The following is a 22349-nucleotide window of genomic DNA, read 5'->3' as shown; positions in this document are numbered from 1 at the left end:
TATGAACAAGTTTATATTTCAGTGACCAAAACAAGAAATAGCAAAATATTGACATACACAATTAAAACAATAGTGAGATGAGAGGTTCCATAGATATGGGAAAATAGTCCCTCATGTACTAGGAAGGGAATGGTCAGACATCACAGTGGCTCCTTTTTCAGGAGTATGAAAAATAAATATTTACACTTTGCCCTACCAGAGGGTCTCCTTCAATTCAACTAAATGGTCATGCTCATTAGACTTTCATAGACTATATCTGGCAGCCCTCTACCTAGAAGGCTAGAACAGGAACTATTTCTTGCCTTCCAGGCAGCATCAGTCTTTGCTTTTCCATGGGACCCCTAGCAACAATTCAATAGCCACCCCCGAGCTATCCTCTCCCCAGGTGACAACTCAGATGCAAGGACATGAGATCCATATTGGGTGGGTGTGCAAATCACCCTGGCTTAAGAGGAGCCAATATTTCTTGCAATAACTATAAGCGTACATTTTAGGATTCCTGCAGAGACATGCCCAGAAAAAGAACTGCCAAACTATGGGAAGTCCAAAGCTATGGATCCCCTTCAGGTATTTATAATTCATTTATAGTTCCTCTCAATGCAGATATAATTTACCAATCAGGGGTTATTTTTATCATACGCAATGTTGCCTAGAAACAACTGACATTCTACTTGTATTAGGTTACCAGGGGAACAGAGCTTCAGAGTTAACCAAAGGCCAGATTCTCATGCAGAGAAAACTGTTCTACAATCCTCTAAAGCAGCCGTCCCCAACCTTTTTGGCACCAGGGACCGGTTTCGTGGAAGACTATTTTTCCACGGATGGTGAGTGTGTGGGGGATGGTTCAGGAGGTAATGTCAGCGATGGGGAGCAGCAGATGAAGCTTCGCTTGCTTGCCCGCTGCACACCTCCTGCTGTGTGGCATGGTTCCTAACCGGCCATGGACCAATACTGGTCCAGTATTGGTCCGCGGCCTGGGGGTTGGGGACCCCTGCTCTGAAGCAACGCTTCCCAAACTTTGCATGTTCTAACACACTTGTACAGTGATAACATTTTATAAAGCACACTAGTGAAGACATTAATTATAATTTCTTTGTATTATAATAAGAAAAATAAAACAAAATATTCAGGGAAATATTCAATACTGAATTTTATAAAACTTCCAAACAAAGTCTAGCTCATAAACAACCACAGCTATGACTATAAATTTTTGAAGTATCTACTGCATTTCTAATCAAGACATGATGAATGGTCTGTTCAAATTCTTAAAGTCACCACTGCTAAGGAATACACTTCATAGATGTGGGAGACAGCAAATGGCAGATGATAATTTATTGCTCTGTCTCTGATGAATGGAAACTCCCTTTTCCACTGACTAAAATTTGTATCACTTGTTCTTTTGAAATTATGTTCCAGAGGTACCATCATTCTTTAATTCTAACAGCTTTTCCTTTTCTTGCTTTGATAAATGCGGTGTTGAAATTTCTTATGATAATACAAATTGATTTAAAACCCAAACATTTCCATATCAAGTACCTTAGAAACAATGGTAACACTTTCTCTCAAACACAGATGTTATGCTGTTTGACTTAGTAATTTTTCCTTAAATTTAAATTCTTAACAATGACTAAAAAATCATGAGAGAGTCATTTTAAATTTCACTTTTCTGAAGTTGAATTTTTGCTTTGAATCCCTAATCTTTGTCAGTATGTGTTTATATATTTTCAGGCAGCTCTTATATTTTTTACTAAGTTCATTCAGGTACTCAATGTCAGTTAAGTAACCCAGCTGTAAAACCCAAACTATCCTTCACTAAATCTACAAAGTTGAATCATTTGCAAAATATTATCCAATTCTTGACAAAATTCTTCCTTTGGATCACCTAGGCATTTAAGTCTGAAACAACAAATAATGGTGTTCTGCTCACATATCTTTGTAGAAAGCTTAAAAACAGAAGGTCAGTTGGTGGCTTCAATTTTATTATAGTTACAATTTTGATAATATTATTTAATTTGGAATTCATAACTGCAGAGAAACATTTACATGTGGGAGTTCTTTTGTGAATAAAATACTGTATTATGTATTTTAATCTCAGGATTATCAGAATAAACTCTACATGGAAAATATATTTTCAAGAAGTAGAGAATTCAGCACCACCAGACCAGCTTTTCAACAAATGCTAAAGGAACTTCTCTAGGAGGGAAACACAAGAGAACATAAAGAACTACAAAAACAAACCAGAAACAATTAAGAAAATGGTAACATACATATCAATAATCACCTTAAATGTAAATGGATTAAATGCTCAAAACCAAAAGACACAGGCTCACTGAATGGATACAACAATAAGACCTGTATATATGCTGTCTACAAGAGACCCACTTCAGACCTAGGGACATATACAGACTGAAAGTGAGGGGATTGAAAAAGATATTCCATGCAAATGGAAATCAAAAGAAAGCTGGTGTAGCAATACTCATATCAGACAAAATAGACTTTAAAATAAAGACTGTTTCAAGAGACAAGGAAGGACACAACATAATGATCAAGGGATCAATCCAAGAAGAAGATATAACAATTATAAATATATATGCACCCAACATAGGAGCACCTCAGTACATAAGGCAAATGCTAACAGCCATAAAAGGGGAAATTGACACTAACACAATAATAGTGGAGGAATTTAACACCCCACTTACACCAATGGACAGATCATCCAGACAGAAAATTAATATGGAAACACAAGCCTTAAATGACACATTAGACCAGATAGACCTAGTTGATATTTATAGGACATTCCATCTGAAAACAGCAGAATACACTTTCTTCTCAAGTGCACATGGAACATTCTCCAGTATAGATCACATTTTGCATCACAAATCAAGCCTCGGTAAATTGAAGAAAACTGAAATTGTATCACGCATCTTTTCTGACCACAACACTATGAGATTAGAAATCAATTACAGGAAAAAAACTGTAAAAAACACAAACACATGGAGGCTAAACAATATGCTGCTAAATAACCAAGAGATCACTGAAGAAATACAAAAAAACCTAGAGACAAATGACAATGAAAACATGACAAACCAAAACCCTATCAGATGCAGCAAAAGCAGTTCTAAGAGGGAAGTTTATAGCAATACAATCCTACCTCAAGAAACAAGAAAAATCATAAATAAACAACCTAACCTTACACCTAAAGCAACTAGAGAAATAAGAACAAACAAAACCCAAAGTTAGCAGAAGGAAAGAAATAATGAAGATCAGAGCAGAAATCAATGAAATGGAAACTAAGAAAACAATAGCAAAGATTAATAAAACTAAAAGCTGGTTCTTTTGAGAAGATAAACAAAATTGATAAATCTTTAGCCAGACTCATCAAGAAAAAAGGAAGAGGGCTCAAATCGATAAAATTAGAAATGAAAAAGGTGAAGTTATAACTGATACCACAGAAATACAAAGGATAAGACGTAAAGCCAGGGCCTCAGACATGGAGCCGGAGTGTAGACACCTGTCAAGCCCAGGCAGAGTCCTTGGCGCACTGGGTGGCACGGGCAGTGCAGGTGGCCCAGCTCTGACCCTGAGGACACCAGGCCGCCTTGTGCACCTCAGGCCACTGCCATGCCCCTCCGGAAGCTCCGAGTCCCAATTGCCACGCAGCAGCCAGTCGGTACCAGGGATTTGGATGGCCGTGTCTTTGGGGGACCATTACTTCGCCTGCCACATGGCTTTGTATGGGAGGAGCTTCAAGATGGCAGAAGAATAAGATGCAGAGATCAACTTCCTGCCCACAAATACATCAGAAATACATGTATATGTGGAACAACTCCTACAGAACACCTACTGAACGCTGGCAGAAGACCCCAGACCTCCCAAAAGGCAAGAAATCCCCCACGTACCTGGGTAAGGCAAAAAAAAAAAAAAGAAAAAACAGACAAAAGAATAGGGATGGGACCTGCGGCCGTGGGAGGGAGCCGTGAAGGAGGAAAGGTGTCCACACACTAGGAAGCCCCTTCGCGGGCAGAGACTGCGGGTGGTGGAGGGGGAAAGCTTCGGAGTAGCGGAGGAGAGCGCAGCCACAGGGGTGCGGAGGGCAAAGCGGAGAGATTCCCGCACAGAGGATCGGTGCCGACCAGCACTCACCAGCCCCAGAGGCTTCTCTGCTCACCCGTCGGGACGGGTTGGGGCTGGGAGCTGAGGCTTGGGCTTTGGTTGGATCCCAGGGAGAAGACTGGGGTTGGCTGCGTGAACACAGCCTGAAGGGGGCTAGTGCACCACGGCTAGCCGAGAGGGAGTCCAGGAAAAAGTCTGGAGCTGCCGAAGAGACAAGAGACGTTTTCTTGCCCCTTTGTTTTCTGGGGCGCAAGGAGAGGGGATTAAGAGTTCCGCTTAAAGGACCTCCAGAGACGGGCGTGAGACACGGCTATCAGCACCGACCCCAGAGACGGGCATGAGACGCTAAGGCTGCTGCTGCCGCCACCAAGAAGCCTGTGTGCAAGCACAGGTCACTATCCACACCTCCCCTCCCGGGAACCTGTGCAGCCTGCCACTGCCAGGGTCCCGTGATCCAGGGACAACTTCCCCGGGAGAACGCACAGCGCACCTCAGGCTGGTGCAACGTCATGCTGGCGTCTGCCGCCGCAGGCTCGCCCTGCATCCGTACCCCTCCCTCCTCCCAGTCTGAGTGGACCAGAGCAGCCAAATCAGTTGCTCCTTTAACCCCATCCTGTCTGAGTGAAGAGCAGACGCCCTCAGGCGACCTACACGCAGAGGCGGGTCCAAATCCAAAGCTGAATCCCGGAAGCTGTGCGAATAAAGAAGAGAAAGGGAAATTTCTCCTAGCAGCCTCAGGAGCAGCAGATGAAATCTCCACAATCAACTTGATGTACGCTGCATCCGTGGAATGCCTGAATAGACAACGAATCATCCCAAATTGAGGAGGTGGACTTTGGGAGCAACGATATATATATTTTTTTCCCTTTTTCTCTTTCTGTGAGTGTGTATGTGTATGCTTCTGTGTGTGATTTTGTCTGTATAGCTTTGCTTTTACCATTTGTCCTAGGGTTCTGTCTTTTCTTTTTTTATTATTACTTAAAATTTTTTTTCTTAATAATTATTTTTTTAATTTTTATTTTAATAACTTTATTTTACTTTACTTTACTTTATATTATTTTATTTTATCTTCTTCTTTCTTTCTTTTTTTTTTCTGCCTTTTATTCTGAGCCGTGTGAAGGACAGGCTCTTGGTGCTCCAGCCAGGCGTCAGGGCTGGGCCACTGAGGTGGGAGAGCCAAGTTCAAGACACTGGTCCACAACAGACCTCCCAACTCCATGTAATATCAAACGGCAAAAATCGCCTAGAGATCTCCATCTCAACGCCAAAACCGAGCTCCACTCAATGACCAGCAAGCTACAGTGCAGGACACTCTATGCCAAACAACTAGCAAGACAGGAACACAACCCCATCCATTAGCACAGAGGCTCCTAAAATCATAATAAGGCCACAGACACTGCAAAACACACCACTAGACGTGGACCTGCCCAGCAGAAAGACAAGATCCAGCCTCATCCACCAGAATGCAGGCACTAGTCCCCTCCGCCAGGAAGCCTAAAAAACCCACTGCAACAACATTAGCCACTGGGGACAGACACCAAAAACAACAGAAACTACGAACCTGCAGCCGGCAAAAAGGAGACGCAAAACACAGTAAGTTAAGCAAAGTGAGAAGACAGAGAAACACACAGCAGATAAAGGAGCAAGGCAAAAACCCACCAGACCAAACAAATGAAGAGGAAATAGGTGGTCTACCTGAAAAAGAATTCAGAATATTGATAGTAAAGATGATCCAAAATCTTGGAAATAGAATGGAGAAAATACAAGAAACATTTAACAAAGACCTAGAAGAACTAAACAGCAAACAAAGTGATGAACAACACAATAAATGAAATTAAAAATTCTCTAGAAGGGATCAATGGCAGAATAACTGAGGCAGACAAACGGATAAGTGACCTGGAAGATAAAATAGTGGAAATAAATACTGCAGAGCAGAATAAAGAAAAAAGAATGAAAAGAATTGAGGACACTCTCAGAGACCTCTGGGACAACATTAAATGCATCAACAATCGAATTATAGGAGTCCCAGAAGAAGAAGAGAAAAGAAAGGGACTGAGAATATATTTGAAGAGATTATAGTTGAAAATGTCCCTAATATGGGAAAGGAAATAGTTAATAAAATCCAGGAAGGACAGACAGTCCCATACAAGATAAATCCAAGGAGAAACACACCAAGATACATATTAATGAAACTATCAAAAATTAAATACAAACAACAAATATTAAAAGCAGCAAGGGAAAAACAACACATAACACATAAGGGAATCCCCATAAGGTTAACAGCTGAACTTTCAGCAGAGACTCTGCAAGCCAGAAGGGAGTGGCAGGACATATTTAAACTGATGAAGGAGAAAAGACTACAACAAAGATTACTCTACCCAGCAAAGATCCCATTCACATTTGATGGAGAAATTAAAAACTTTACAGACAAGCAAAAGCTAAGAGAATTTTGCACTACGAAACCAGCATTACAACAAATGCTAAAGGAACTTCTCTAGGCAGGAAACACAAGAGAAGGAAAAGTCCTACAATAATAAACCCCACCAAATTAAGAAAATGATAATAAGCACATACATATCGATAATTGCCTTAAATGTAAATGGATTAAATGTTCCAACCAAAAGACATAGACTGGTTAAATGGATACCAAAAAAACCCCATACATATGGTGTCTACAAGAGACCCACTTCAGACCTAGGGACACATACAGACTGAAAGTGAGGGGATGGAAAAAGATATTCCATGCAAATAAAAATCAAAAGAAAGCTGGAGTAGCAATTCTCATAACAGACAAAATAGACTTTAAAACAAACACTATTACAAGAGACAAAGAAGGACACTACATAATGATCAAGGGATCAATCCAAGAAGAAAATATAACAATTGTAAATATTCATGCACCCAACATAGGAGCACCTCAACACCTAAGACAAACACTAACAGCCACAAAAGAGGAAATCGACAGTAACACAATCATAGTAGGGGACTTTAACACCCCACTTTCACCAATGGACAGATCATCCAAAATGAAAATGAAGAAGGAAACACAAGCTTTAAATGATACATTAAACAAGATGGACTTAATTGATATTTATAGGACATTTCATCCAAAAACAACAGAATACACATTCCTCTCAACTGCTCATGGAACATTCTCCAGGAGAGATCATATCTTGGGTCACAAATTAAGCCTCGGTAAGTTTCAGAAAATTGAAATCATATCAAGTATCTTTTCCGACTACAACCCTATGAGACTAAATATCAATTACAGGAAAAAATCTGTGAGAAATACAAACACATGGAGGCTAAACAACACACTACTTAATAACCAAGAGATCACTGAAGAAATCAGAGAGGCAATCAAAAAACACCTAGAAACAAATGACAATGAAAACATAACAACCCCAAACCTATGGGATGTAGTAAAAGCAGTTCTAAGAGGGAAGTTTATATCAATACAATCCTAGCTTAAGGAACAAGAAACATCTCAAAGAAGCAACCTAAATTTACACCTAAAGCACTTAGAGAAAGAAGAACAAAAGACCCTAAAGTTAGCAGAAGGAAAGAAATTATAAAGATCAGATCAGAAAGAAATGAAAAACAAATGAAGGAAACGATAGCAAAGATCAGTAAAACTAAAAGTTGGTTCTTTGAGAGGATAAACAAAATTGATAAACCATTAGCCAGACTTATCAAGAAGAAAAGGGAGAAGACTCAAATCAATAGAATTAGAAATGAAAAAGGGGAAGTAACAACTGACACTGCAGAAATACAAAGGATCATGAGAGATTACTACAAGCAACTCTATGCCAATAAAATGGACAACCTGGAAGAAATGGACAAATTCTTAGAAATGCACAACCTTCCAAGACTGAACCAGGAAGAAATAAAATATATGAACAGACCAACCACAAGCACTGAAATTGAAACTGTGATTAAATATCTTCCAACAGGGCTTCCCTGGTGGCGCAGTGGTTGGGAGTCCGCCTGCTGGTGCAGGGGACACCAGTTCGTGCCCCGGTCTGGGAAGATCCCACATGCCATGGAGTGGCTGGGCCCGTGAGCCGTGGCCACTGAGCCTGTGCATCCGGAGCCTGTGCTCCACAACGGGAGAGGCCACAGCAGTGAAAGGCCTGCATACCGCAGGAAAAAAAAAATCGTCCCACAAACAAAAGCCCAAGACGAGATGGCTCTACAGGTGAATTCTATCAAACATTTAGAGAAGAGCTAACACCTATCCTTCTTAAACTCTTCCAAAATACAGCAGAGGGAGGAACACTCCCAAACTCATTCAACGAGGCCACCATCACTCTGATACCAAAAACAGAAAAAGATGTCACAAAGAAAGAAAACTACAGGCCAATATCACTGATGAACATAGATGCAAAAATCCTCAACAAAATACTAGCAAACAGAATCCAACAGCACATTTAAAGGATCATAAACTATGATCAAGTGGGGTTTATCCCAGGAATGCAAGAATTCTTCAATATATGCAAATCAATCAACGTGATACATCATATTAGCAACTTGAAAGAGAAAAACCATTTGATCATCTCAGTAGATTCAGAGAAAGCTTTCAACAAAATTCAACACCCATTTATGATAAAAACCCTCCACAAAGTAGGCATAGAGGGAACTTTCCTCAACATAATAAAGGCCATATATGACAAACCCACAGCCACATTGTCCTCAATGGTGAAAAACTGAAAACATTTCCTCTAAGATCAGGAACAAGACAAGGTTGCCCACTCTCACCACTATTATTCAACATAGTTTTGGAAGTTTTAGCCACAGCAGTCAGAGAAGAAAAAGAAATAACAGTGACCCAAGTTGGAAAAGAAGAAATAAAGCTGTCACTGATAGCAGATGACATGATACTATACGTAGAGAATCCTAAAGATGCTACCAGAAAACTATTAGAGCTAATCAATGAATTTGATAAAGCTGCAGGATACAAGATTAAAGCAAAGAAATCTCTTGCATTCCTATTAACTAATGATGAAAAATCTGAAGTGAAATGAAGAAAACACTCCCATTTACCATTGTGACAAAAAGAATAAAATATCTAGGAATAAACTTACCTAAGGAGACAAAAGACCTGTATGCAGAAAATTATAAGACACTGATGAAAGAAATTAAAGATGATACAAATAGTTGGAGAGATATACCATGTTCTTGGATTGGAAGAATCAATATTGTGAAAATGACTCTACTACCCAAAGCAATCTACAGATTCAATGCAATCCCTATCAAACTACCACTGGCATTTTTCACAGAACTAGAAGAAGAAATTTCACAATTTGTATGGAAACACAAAAGACCTTGAATAGCCAAAGTAATCTTGAGATAGAAAAATGGAGCTGACGAAATCAGGCTCCCTGACTTCAGAGTACACTACAAAGCTACAGTAATCAAGGCAGTATGGTATGGCACAAAAAGAGAAATATAGATCAATGCAACAGGATAGAAAGCCCAGAGATAAACCCATGGACATATGGTCACATTATCTTTGATAAAGGAGGCAATAATATACAGTGAAGAAAAGACAGCCTCTTCAATAAGTGGTGCACGGAAAATTGGACAGCTACATGTAAAAGGATGAAATTAGAACACTCCCTAACACCATACACAAAAATAAACTCAAAATGGATTAAGCACCTAAATGTAAGGCCAGACACCATCAAACTCTTAGAGGAAAACATAGGCAGAACATTATATGACATAAATCACAGAAAGATCCTTTTTGACCCACCTCCTAGAGAAATGGAAATAAAAACAAAAATAAACAAATGGGACCTAAGGAAACTTAAAAGGCTTTGCACAGCAAAGGAAAGCATAAACAAGATGAAAAGACAACCCTTAGAATGGGAGAAAATATTTGCAAATGAAGCAACTGACAAGGGATTAATCTGGAAAATATACAAACAGCTCCTGCAGCTCAATATCAAAAAAACAAACAACTCGATTAAAAAATGGCCAGAAGATCTAAATAACCATTTCTCCAAAGAAGATATAGAGATGGCCAAGAGACACATGAAAAGATGTCAACATCACTAATTATTAGAGAAATGCAGATTAAAGCTACAATGAGTTATTGCCTCACACCAGTTAGAATGGCCATCATTAAAAAATCTACAAACAATAAATGCTGGAGAGGGTGTGAAGAAAAGGGACCCTCTTGCACTGTTGGTGGGAATGTAAATTGATACGGCCACTATGGAGAACAGTATGGAGGTTCCTTCAAAAAGTAAAAATAGAACTATCATATGACCCAGCAATCCCACTACTGGGCATATACCCAGAGAAACCATAATGCAAAAAGACACATGCCCCCAATGTTCATTACAGCACTATTTACAATAGCCAGGACATGGAGGCAAGCTAAATGTCCATCAACATATTAATGGATAAAGAAGATGCATTTCACTTCAGATTTTTCATCATTAGTTAATAGGAATGCAAGAGATTTCTAGATTCTGGAATCTAGAAATTGGTACTGATGAACCTATTTGCAAAGCAGAAATAGAGACATAGATGTAGAGAACAAATGTGTGGACAACAGGGGCGGGAATGGGGGGAGTGGGATGAATTGGGAGATTGGGATTAACATATATATGCCGCTGGGTATGAAATAGATAACTAGTGAGGAACTGCTGTATAGCACGGGGAAGTCTACTCAGTGCTCTGTGGTGACCTGGATGGGAGGGAAATCCCAAAGTGAGGGGTATGTGTATACATATGGCTGGTTCACTTCACTGTGCAGCAGGAGCTGGCACAACATTGTAAAGCAACTATACTCCAATAAAAACAAAACAAAACAAAAAAGGAAAAACCCCAGCCCTCAACAGTTGAATGACTAAACAAATTATGGTATATTCATAAAATGGAATACTACTCAGCAAGGAAAGGAAATTTATTCATGCAACAACATGGATCTCAAAAATATTATGCTAGAGAAATTGGACACAAAAAAACAGCTGTGATTCCCTCTGTGTGAAATTCTTTTCAAAAAAGCATACTTAATATGTTGTGATAGAAATTACATTAGTGGTTGCCTGAGGTGTCAGGGAGGGGTGGTCATGGTGGAGGGTATGTATGAGAAATTTTTCAGGTGACAGAAATGTTCTTAATTGAGGTAGTGGTTACATGAATGTATACATTTGGCAAAACTTATCAAACTACACTTAAAATGGGTCATAGTATTATGTCAATTATATTTAAATAAAGCTGAGTTTTTTTTAAAAATCCAGTTCTCTTAACCTTCAAATTATTTCCAGAATTTGACCCACTTCTCCCCACCTCCACCACTACCACCTGGTCTATCTCTTATGTGAATAATTACAGGATTCTAATTGGTCTTCCTGTTTCAATACTTGCTCCTCAAAAGTCCATTCTCTACACAGCAACCAGAGAGCTCCTTTTCAAAATGTAATTCAGATCACGGCACTTCTCTACTTGAAATTCTTCCTTGGTTCTCCATTTTTCTCAGAGTAAAAGTTAATGCTTTTACAATAGCTGGCAAGGCCATCAATGGTCTCTCATCTCATTCATTCCACTGTAGTCACACCAGCCTGCTGTTCAGTTCTTCAACATGCCAGATGTGCTCCTGCCTTAGGATATTTGTATTCACTTTGCTGCTGTCTAGAAAGCTCTTCTCCCCTCTTCCCATAGCACATAATTCACTCCTTCTCCTTCAAGTCTTTGTCCAAATGCCAGCTTCTCAATAAGGCCCACCCTGACCACCCCAATTTATTAACAACCTCTTTCCAAGAACTTCCAATCCCCTTTACTCGACACTGTTTTTTTGTATAACACTTAGCATATTCTAGCATTCTATATAATTTACTCCTGTATTGTATTAATTATTGTCTCCCTCTGCTAAAATGTAAGCTCCATGAGGGCAGCAATTTTGATCTGGATGGTTCACTAACATAGCTCTAGCACCTAGAAATGGTCATGCTATAGATTGCGTGCTCAATACATTTTGCTGAATGATTCTCATAAGCATCTCTCTTCCTTCTACAAATTGTTTCTCACTTCTGTTAAGCTCTTTCAGGTTTACAATAAATCTATCATTTAAAATTTTGATTAAAATGTTTTTCTTCTCCCCAGCAGGAGAGTTGTTTTCAGTGTTATCTGACTCAATCAAAACTACAGTGCTGAGTAAGGGAGAAGAGAATTCCTAGGAAGAACTTTTATCTTCCTATGCAGCAGAGACTGGGGAAGGCAGCTCAAAGAATTTGGTGGCATTGCTCAACTACAACCACCTTCAAGGAAAGACCATCTCAACAACTGTAGCTTTCAACCCAACTAAACAACCACAGAGGAAGGTCAGCATCATCTTTAAGTCCTGTTACCTGTTGTGCTGAATTTTAAAGCAATTCACACATTTGGGTGACTCTTCAAATTATTTCAACAACAAATGTGTGTTTAGCAATAATAGAGAGTATATGTGAGTGTGTGTGTATTATTAATCTATATAAATACCTTAAATTATCAAGCTCATTTTACTTACAAAAGACCCTTATTTCTACTCTATTAAGGAAAGCTGAAATGACATGTGAAAAAAATCAAGCATCATCTATTTTTTATACATTGCTATCTTCTTTTCTCAGTAATCAAAAAATATCAAAAATATGTTTGTAATACCGATTAAAAATAAATGGAATTATATCAATATAATATAAACATAGAAACACAGCAGTATCTATAAAATGTCTATAAATAAAGATAAATGGGAAAAATAAAATTGCTGTGATTAAGATTCATTTGTCATTGGATGATAACCCAACTTATATTTTATCAGATCAATCATTAACACGCAATTGATTATGGATAACATTTGCAATCTTATTTGTAATTTTTACTGTTAAATAAATTGCTTCATAAAAGAGAACTCACTTCAGATTATATCTATCATACTCAGTGGAAGATCTTGGCACTGCAGAGATCATATAAAGAAATCCAATGTGTTCATTTTCACGTACTATTTTAATGATTTGCAAGGGATTTTGAATGTTGGCTTTAATGACTTCTTCCCGGTCATGGAAATAGTACTTAGGGTAAGTTGAGGAACTAATCTTGTAGAGGCCTCTTCTTCCAGTGCTGATACGTGACAGTTTAGCAGGAGAGGGAGAGAACGCCTCAGCAGAGGGCCATTGGATCTAAACAAAGCCAGTTTTAAAAAAAATTAGTTTTTTTGGGGGGAAAAAACTATATATGTGACAAAATATTAACATCCAGGACTAATTACCACACTGCCTAAGATGTCTAGGGCTTAAAGGAAAGCATTTTTGAACTGAAAACTTTCAAACTATTGATCGGCAGTGATAGATTCCATCTCAGTACTCCTTGCCCAGATGTCCATCTCCTTCCCACAAGCAGCCCCAGCAACACTTCCCATTGCCTTCTCTTCTCCCTTCACTTAAATGTTTATTACATCAAAATGTTACCAGCTCCCTGGTGTTTATGAGAGCCCACCACTCCCCTTGCTCAGTTGCTCTGTATCTCCCCTGACTGTGGCCTTTCCCTCAAGGCCCCCCCCCACCAATCCCACTTTGTTCTGACAATCTTGATGCTTTTCGGTGAGTGACATCTTGGACAGCTGTCGTCATAAGTCATAATAAACTATTTTTAATGAATGTGACGGGTTGTTACATTGAGTATTGGGGATCAGTATTATGTAATAGCCTTGGAGAAGCATATATGTTATTTTATTTTCGAACTTCCTCCTCTTATTTATTTTTTTATTGGAGTAAAATTGTTTTACAATGCTGTGTTAGTTTCTGCTGTACAGTGAAGTGAATCAGCTATATGTATACCTATATCCCCTCCTTCTTGGACCTCCATCCCACCTCCCCCCATCCCGCCCATCTAGGCCATCATGGAGCACCGGGCTGAGCTCCTTGTGCTATATAGCAGGTTCCACTAGCTATCTATTTTACACATGGTAGTGCATTTATGTCAAATCTAATCTCCCAATTCATCCCACCCTCCCCTTCCTCCCCGTGTCCACATGTCTGTTCTCTACATCTACGTCTCTATGCCTGCCCTACAAATAGGTTCATCTGTACCATTTTTCTAGATTCCACATATATGCATTAATATACGATATTTGTTTTTCTCTTTCTGGCTTACTTCACTCTATATGATAGACTCTAGGTCCATCCACATCTCTAGAAATGACCTAATTTCGTTCCTTTTTGTGGCTGAGTAATATTCCATTGTATATATGTACCACACCTTCTTTATCCATTCATCTATCATTGGACATTTAGGTTGTTTCCATGTCCTGGCTATTGTAAATAGTGCTGCAATGAACATTGGGGTACATGTGTCCTCACATGCACACTGAAATGTGAGAGGCACTGTCTCCAGAACAAGCAATTAATTGTGAGTTAGTAACATATATGCTTATGCTTCCCGCCCTGTGGGTCCTAAGCATAAGCATATATGTTATTAACTCACAATTAATTGCTTGTTCTGGAGACAGTGCCTCTCACATTTCAGTGTGTGTGTGAATTACTTGGGTAACCTGTTGAAATGCAGAGTCTCCCAGCCAATCCGAGGTGGAGCCTGAGATTCTGCATTTCTCACTTGCTCCCAGGAGATGCAGATGCTGCTGGCTCCGGACCACGTGTGGAGTACCAAGGCTAAGTCCCCACCATGTTCACACACTTGAGCTCTGCTCCAATCCCTGGGCCCCACTGTCTGCTCTCAGTGCCACTCACACTCTTTTGCTCCTCCCCAACAAACTTGGGACAGCATCAAACATGGCTTCTCCTCCTGCCGAGGAGGTTGATAACCGTGTTTGAGGAAATGTGACATCAACTCCAGCATTCATCCCTTTGTCTCTCTGACAGGACTGGCTTTAAGATAAAAGAATCTGCATTGCAGACCTGCTTTGGTGAATAATTGAGGTACATATAGAAATGATATCTTTATTGCCTATTAGCAGAGTTAATAGAGGTTGCCATTTCTATAAGAGAGTTATTACCATAAGCTCTGTGGAACAACGTCCCCATAAGATTTGTATTTATAGGGATCATTATTCTCTATCTCTGGTTAAATACCTCATTGGAGTTTCAGAAGAGAATCCTGGGAATTTCAGAGCTAAAGGACATACATCTTTAAAATCAAAGATAAAATATGCTCCTTTCATTTACTGGCCAGGGATAGCAACAAAGGTACTGTTTTCTTATATAAAAGAAGAGGTCAAACCAGACACCAGAAGCAGAGAAAATACATATTGCTTTGTCCCAATGTTTCAACAAGAGCTGTAGTTAACTCTTTTATGAGACAAGAGTATGAATATTAACAGGAAATGCATTTATTTTATTTATTATATCTCTTAAAAAGTTGTACTGCATTCTAAGTAAAAGGTTTCTTCAACAATAGGCCTACACATTTTCATTTTATTTCTAATTATATAACTCAGTGGGAAGATATGATTCAATTTAAACAGTCACATATGTTTGGATTTTGCAGTGGTTGGGGGAGGGAAATAGAGGAAGCATTTATTCATAAATTGTAGAACATCTATAATATTCCTCTATGGTGGATTCCCAGTCCAATTGATAAGCCAATCTTTCTTAATTACCGGAAGCAAAGCCTTCAACTTTCCTTCCTTCTTTCCTTCCTCCCTCCCTTCCTCCCTCCCTCCCTTCCTTCCTTCCTTCATCTCCCAGTAAATCTTCATAGATACATTTCCATTCTGAACTCATTCTGAGAAATCAATACCCAGAGAAATGAACCTCTTCTCAGAATAAATACCCTTCTCCTTTTAAATAGAATATCCCCTTTCTTCCACATTTCCCTTCAACCTCTAACTCTTTACTGAATTCTTCACTTAGTTACAGTTACAGCCAAACATAACCTATAACTTATTACTTTTCAGCTACTTCCTTCTTCCCAGATGTGCACACAATCTCTCTCACTTTTATTTTTTAAAAATTTTATTGAAGTATAGTTGATTTATAATGTTGTGTTAATTTCTGCTGTACAGCAAAGTGATTCAGTTTTACACATATATATTCTTTTTCATATCCTTTTCCATTATGGTTTATCACAGGATATTGAATATAGTTCCCTGTGCTATACAGTAGGAACTTGTTTTATTAATCCTTCCTATATATAATAGTTTGCACAATCTCTTCTTAAAATTCAAGCTCTTGAAACCCACTTTATACCAAATGAGCTAATTAATGTACAATCAGATCTTTCTTGGCCCCACTTAAAATATCTCATTCTCTCTTTCTACTTCACAGAAACCCAATTAATTGAAGCTATACAATTTCATACAATTTATCATATGATATTCTTTCAGGATAATCTCACCCAAACCCATGGCTCCCAAGGCCATAGCTCTCCCACCTTATCTGCCTTGTTAACTTTCCACTCATTCCTCTGAGCTTAGCGCAGTTCCCTAGGGTAGCTGTTCTTCGAATGATGGTCTCCCTGGCCACCAGGTATAAGCATCCCTTCTGCTCAGTTCTCCATTATTTTGTATTTTAAATGATCAATGAAAGCTCTTATCACACCTCACTGCGCTTAAGTGTTTACTTGTTCATTTCCCACCTCCAGATTCTGAAATCCTCGAGGACAGAGCTTGTCCTCAACTCTCAATTTCTAGCACTGCAGTCCAAAGCCTGAAAGACAGACAACTAGCACTGAAAGATCCTCTCAATAAAAAGCTCAGAGAATTCTTGGCTCTATTGGTATTTTTATTGTGGGTGTGTCCTCCACATTTTCTTCCACTTCTGTTCTTTTGTTTAATTATCTACAGGTGTTCACATAAAGCCAGGCTCTAGTGATTTTGCCCCAGAACTATTATTCACTTATTCGTTGCAAGGCAACTTCCCCACTCTACAACTCTCACCAATTACAAAAGTTGTCTCTCTAGTTGGTTCAGTTTCTATTTTATTGCCCTTCACCAAGGTCTTCAAAGATTTGGGGGAATAATGATGAAAATTTCATAAAAGTTATAATAACATTCAAAATACTATTATGTCTTCTTTTAACATGTCTTCTAGAGACGATTAGAAGACACTATATGAATGCTGAAAGTTTTCCTTTATGATTTTACTCCACTGTCCAAATGTTCCTTAAATAGGAAGAACTGGGAAATACTGTATTCCCCCAATCCATTACATAACCTAAGAGAAAAAGATTTTACCACTATCCTTATGAGTTAAAAGCATGTTAGCAATGCTATATGAAACTAACATTAAAAAGATCAATTAAGTACTTTAATACTTACCTGTTTTTTCTTTTTCACAGAATCTTCACGCTTGAACTGAACAAGAGATTTGGTAGAACTTCTTTCTTCAGTGCTTCCTGGAGGCTTTAGGACTCCAGAAGTGATTAACCGGTATCGGTTCTGCTCATATATGTATTCTGGCTTCTTATGATCTTGGTAGGCTTTTAGCACTGGCTTTGGGAAATAAAGAGACTTGTTAATCTTTTAAATATTAATGTGAACTTGTTCTTCACTACCTTTGGACTCTATCTCTGTTGGAAATTGATCACCTTCCTGGACTAATTTCCTATTTAAGCCACAATCATTATTAGCAGCTATCATCATTGTCCATGGCCTATTGCTTGACTAAGACTTTTCTACTTGGTTTCCATTAATTCTGCCCTTTAAATACCAATGAATACTTCTAAGGGTGACATTATGACAGAAAGTACACAGAGGCATGAAATCACATACTCACTAATTGTCCAATACAACCCCCCACCATTCACTACAACAGTTACCGTGGGATCATACAGAACTCCCACTCTACCCAAAGGTCACTAATCACTTCACATAGCCATAACTAATTGAAGGTCATCACAAAACCAAACAACCTGACTTTTAAAATGGGCAGAGAATCTGAATAGGCATATTTCCAAAGAGGAAATGCATCTCTAATCATCAGGAAAGTGCAAATCAAAACCACAATGAGATATCACCTCACACCTGTCAGAATGGCTATCATCAAAAAGATAACAAATAAAAAGTTTTGCCAAATATGTGGAGAAAAGGGAAAACATTGGGGATGTAAATGGTGCAGCCACTATGGAAAACAGAATGGCGATTCCTCAAAAAATTTAAAAAAGAACTACCATATAACCAACCCAGCAATTCTACCCCAGGGTATTTATCTGAAGAAAATGAAAACAGTAATCGAAAAGATATATGCACTCTATGTTCACTGAAGCATTATTTACAACAGCCAAGATATGGAAGCAACCTATGAGACCATCAATAGATGAATGGATAAAGATGTGGTATTTACATACAGTGGAATACTACTCAGTCATACAAAACAATGAAATTTTTCCATTTGTGACAAGGATAGACTTTAAGGGTGTTATACTAATTGAAATAAGTCAGACAGAGAAAGACAAATACTAGATGACTACACTTATAGGTGGAATCTAAAGAAAACAAAACAAATGAACAAACAACAAGGCAGAAACAGAGCTATAGATACAGAGAACAAACAGATGGTTGCCAGAGGTAAGAGGGGTGGGTGGAGGAAAGAAGTAAGTGAGGAAGATGAAGAGGTACAAACTTCCAGTTGCAAAATAAAAGAGTCATGGGTATGAAATGTACAGTGTGGGGAATATAGTCAATAATTATGTAATATCTCTGCATGGTGACAGATGGTAACTAGACTTATCATGGTGATCATTTTGAAATGTATACAAATATTGAATCACTATGTTGTAAAATAGGAACTAATGTAGTTTTACAGGTCAATTGTACTTCAAAAACAAACAAAATCATAGCAACAGAGATCAGATTTGTAGTTACCAGAGGCAGAGGGTGGAGGGGGGAAATTGGAAAAAGATAGTCAAAAAGAGAAAAGGCATTCTCTTCAATAAGCAGTGCTGGAAAAACTGGATAGAAACATATAAAAGAATGAAATTAGGACATTCTCTAACACTGTATACAAAAATAAACTCAAAATGGATTAACGACCTAAATGTAAGACCGGGTACTATAAAACTCCTAGAGGAAAACATATGCAGAACACTCTGACATAAATCACAGCAAGATTTTTTCTGATCTGTCTCCTAAAGTAAAGGAAATAAAAGCAAAAATAAACAAATGAGACCTAATTAAAATTAACAGCTTTTGCACAGTGAGGGAAAACATAGACAAAATGAAAAGACAACTTACTGAATAGTAGAAAATATTTGCAAATGATATGACCAATAAGGGATTAATATCGAATGTAATATATAAACAGCTCATACAACTCAACATCAGAAAAACAAACAACTCGATTAAAAAATGGGCAGAAAAACTGAATAGACATTTTTTCAAAGAGGAATACAGATGAGCAACAGGCACATGTTGTGTCTGTGTCAAAGGATTTATCTATATCTATTGATATAATCATATGGTTTTTATTTTTCAGTGGGGTAATATGGTGAATTACAGTAATTGCTTTTTAAATGGTTAAATCCCTACATTCCTGAGATAAATCCCTGTGTCTATATATATATATATATATATATATATATATATATATATATATAGAGAGAGAGAGAGAGAGAGAGAGAGAGAGAGAGAGAGAGAGAGAGTCCACGTATAAGGGATATTATATGATATTCGTCTTTGGCTTACTTCACTTAGTGTGATAATCTCTAGGTCCATCCATGTTGCTGCAAATGGCATTATTTCATTCTTTTTTATGGCTGAGTAATATACCATTGTATATATGTACCACAACTTCTTTATCCATTCATCTGTTGATGGACATTTAGGTAGCTTCCATGTCTTGGCTATTGTAAATAGTGCTGCAATGAACACTGGGATGCATGTATTTTTTCGAATTATGGTTTTCTCCAGATATATGCCCAGGAGTGGGGTTGCAGGATCATATGGTAGCTTTATTTTTAGTTTTTTAAGGAACCTCCATACTGTTCTCCATAAGAGCTGTACCAATTTACATTCCCAGCACCATTTATTGAGGAGACTGGTTTTCCTCTATTGTATAGTCTTGCCTCCTTTGTTGTAGGTTAATTGACCATAGGTGTATGGGTTTAGTTCTGTGAAAAATGTCATTGGTAATTGGATAGGGATTGCATTAAATCTGTAGATTGCCTTGGGTAGTGTAGTCATTTTGACAATATTGATTCTTCCCAAGAACACGGTATATCTTTCCATCTGTTTACGTCATCTTTGATTTCTTTCATCAGCATCTTATAGTTTTCGGAGTACCAGTCTTTTGCTTCCTTAGGTAGGTTTATTCCTATATATTTTATTATTTTTGATGTGATGGTAAATGGGATTGTTTCCTTAATTTCTCTTTCTGATCTTTCATTGTTGGTATATATAAATGCAACAGATTTCTGTATATTAATTTTTGTTACCTTTGCTTTTGATGTCAAATCCAAAAAATCATTGCCAAGACTGATCTCAAGAAGCTTACAACCTATGTTTTCTTCTAGAAGTTTTATAGTTTCAGGTCTTATGTTCCAATGTTTAATTCATTTTCAGTTAGCTTTTGTGTATGGTGTAAGTTAGTGGTCCAGTTTTGTTTTTCCATATGACTGTTCAGTTTTCCCAATACCATTTATTGAAAAGACTGTCCTTTCTCCATTGTATATTCCTGGCTCCTTTGTCATAAGTTAATTGACCATATATGTATGAATTTATTTCTGGAATCTTTATTTTGTTTCATTGATCTATGTGTCTGTTTTATGCCAACATCATCCTGCTTTGATTACTATAGCTTTGCAATATAGTTTGAAATCAGGACACGTGATACCTCCCACTTTGTTCTTCTTTCTCAAAATTGCTTTTGCTATTCAAGATCTTTCATGGTTCCTTCTCAAGATTGCTTTGGCTATATGGGATCTTTTGTGGTTTCATACAATTTTAGGATTGTTTGTTCCATTCCTGTGAAAAACATCATTGGAATTCTTACAGAGATTTCATTGAATCTGTAGATTGTTTTAGGTAGTATCGGCATTTTCACAACATTAATTATTCCAATCCATGAGCACAGAATTTCTTTCCGTTTATGTCTTCTTTGATTTCTTTTATCAACATCTTAGAGTTTTCAGTGTACAGGTATTTTCACATCCTTGGTTATGTTTATTCCTAGGTATTTCCTGCCTTTTCATGCAATTGTAAATGGGATTGTTTTCTTAATTTCTCTTTCTGATAGTTCATTATTAGTGTATAGAAATGTAACAGATTTCTGTATTTTGACTTTGTTTTCTGCACATTTACCGAATTCATTTATGAGTTCTAACAGCTTTTTGGTGATCTCTTTAGGGTTCTCTATATGTAGTATCATGTCATTCACAAAGAGCAACAGTTTTACTTATTCCTTTCCAATTTGGATGCCTTTTATCTTGTTTTTTTTTTTTTCAGTAGGCGGGTCTCTCACTGTTGTGGCCTCTCCCATTGCAGAGCACAGGTTCCGCACGTGCAGGCTCCGTGGCCATGGCTCATGGGCCCAGCCACTCTGCGGCATGTGGGATCTTCCCGGACCGGGGCACGAACCCATGTCCCCTGCATCGGCAGGCAGACTCTCAACCACTGCACCACCAGGGAAGCCCATCTTTTTTGCCTTTTATCTCTTTTTTCTTGTCTTATCCTAGTGCTGTGGCTAGGATTTTTTACTACTATGTTGAATGAAAGTGGTGAGAGTGGGCATTCTTGTCTTGTTCCTGATCTTAGAGGAAAAGCTTTCAGCTTTTCACTGTTGAGTATATGTTAGTGATATACTAACATAATACTATGTTATATTTGGGTTTGTCATATATGGCCTTTATTATGTTGTTGTATGTCCCCTCTTAATCCACTTTGTTGAGAATTTTTATCATAAATGGATGTTGAATTTTATCAAAAGCTTTTTCTGCATCTATCGAGATGATCATATGATTTTTATCCTTTTGTTTGTCGATGTGGTGTATCATGCTGATTGATTTGTGGATATTGAACCATCCTTGCTTCCCTGGAACAAATCCCACTTGATCATGGTGTAAGCTCCTTTTAAGTTATTATTGAATTCTGTTTGCTAATATTTTGTTGAGGATTTCTGCATCTATGGTTGTCAGGGATATTGGCCTGCAATTTTCTTTTCTTGTGGTATCCTTGTCTAGTTTTGGCTTCAGGGTAATGCTGGCCTTATTAAATGAATTTGGAAGTTCCCTCCTCTTCTGTTTTTTGGAAGAGTTTGAGAAGGATTGGTATTAATTCTTTAATGTTTGGTAAAATTCAC

General features: G+C 38.0%; 1 protein-coding gene across 1 annotated transcript in view; it reads right to left on the bottom strand.

Annotated features, from left to right (window-relative positions):
* Nucleotides 1-22349, bottom strand: part of DNAH6 (dynein axonemal heavy chain 6) — a gene marked incomplete at both ends in the record, with an annotated part of 275574 nt that overhangs the window by 248437 nt on the left and 4788 nt on the right. The window contains 2 exons of the mRNA XM_079721202.1: nt 13018-13280; nt 17375-17548. Coding sequence (XP_079577328.1) covers nt 13018-13280; nt 17375-17548 — 437 coding nt within the window. The remainder of the gene's footprint in view (nt 1-13017; nt 13281-17374; nt 17549-22349) is intronic.

Source organism: Hyperoodon ampullatus (assembly GCF_949752795.1).
Source record: "Hyperoodon ampullatus genome assembly, chromosome: 15".
In the NCBI taxonomy this organism is placed as follows: domain Eukaryota; kingdom Metazoa; phylum Chordata; class Mammalia; order Artiodactyla; family Ziphiidae; genus Hyperoodon; species Hyperoodon ampullatus.
Note: the sequence above shows the minus strand (reverse complement) of the source record. Positions and strands in the feature narration are given on the sequence as shown.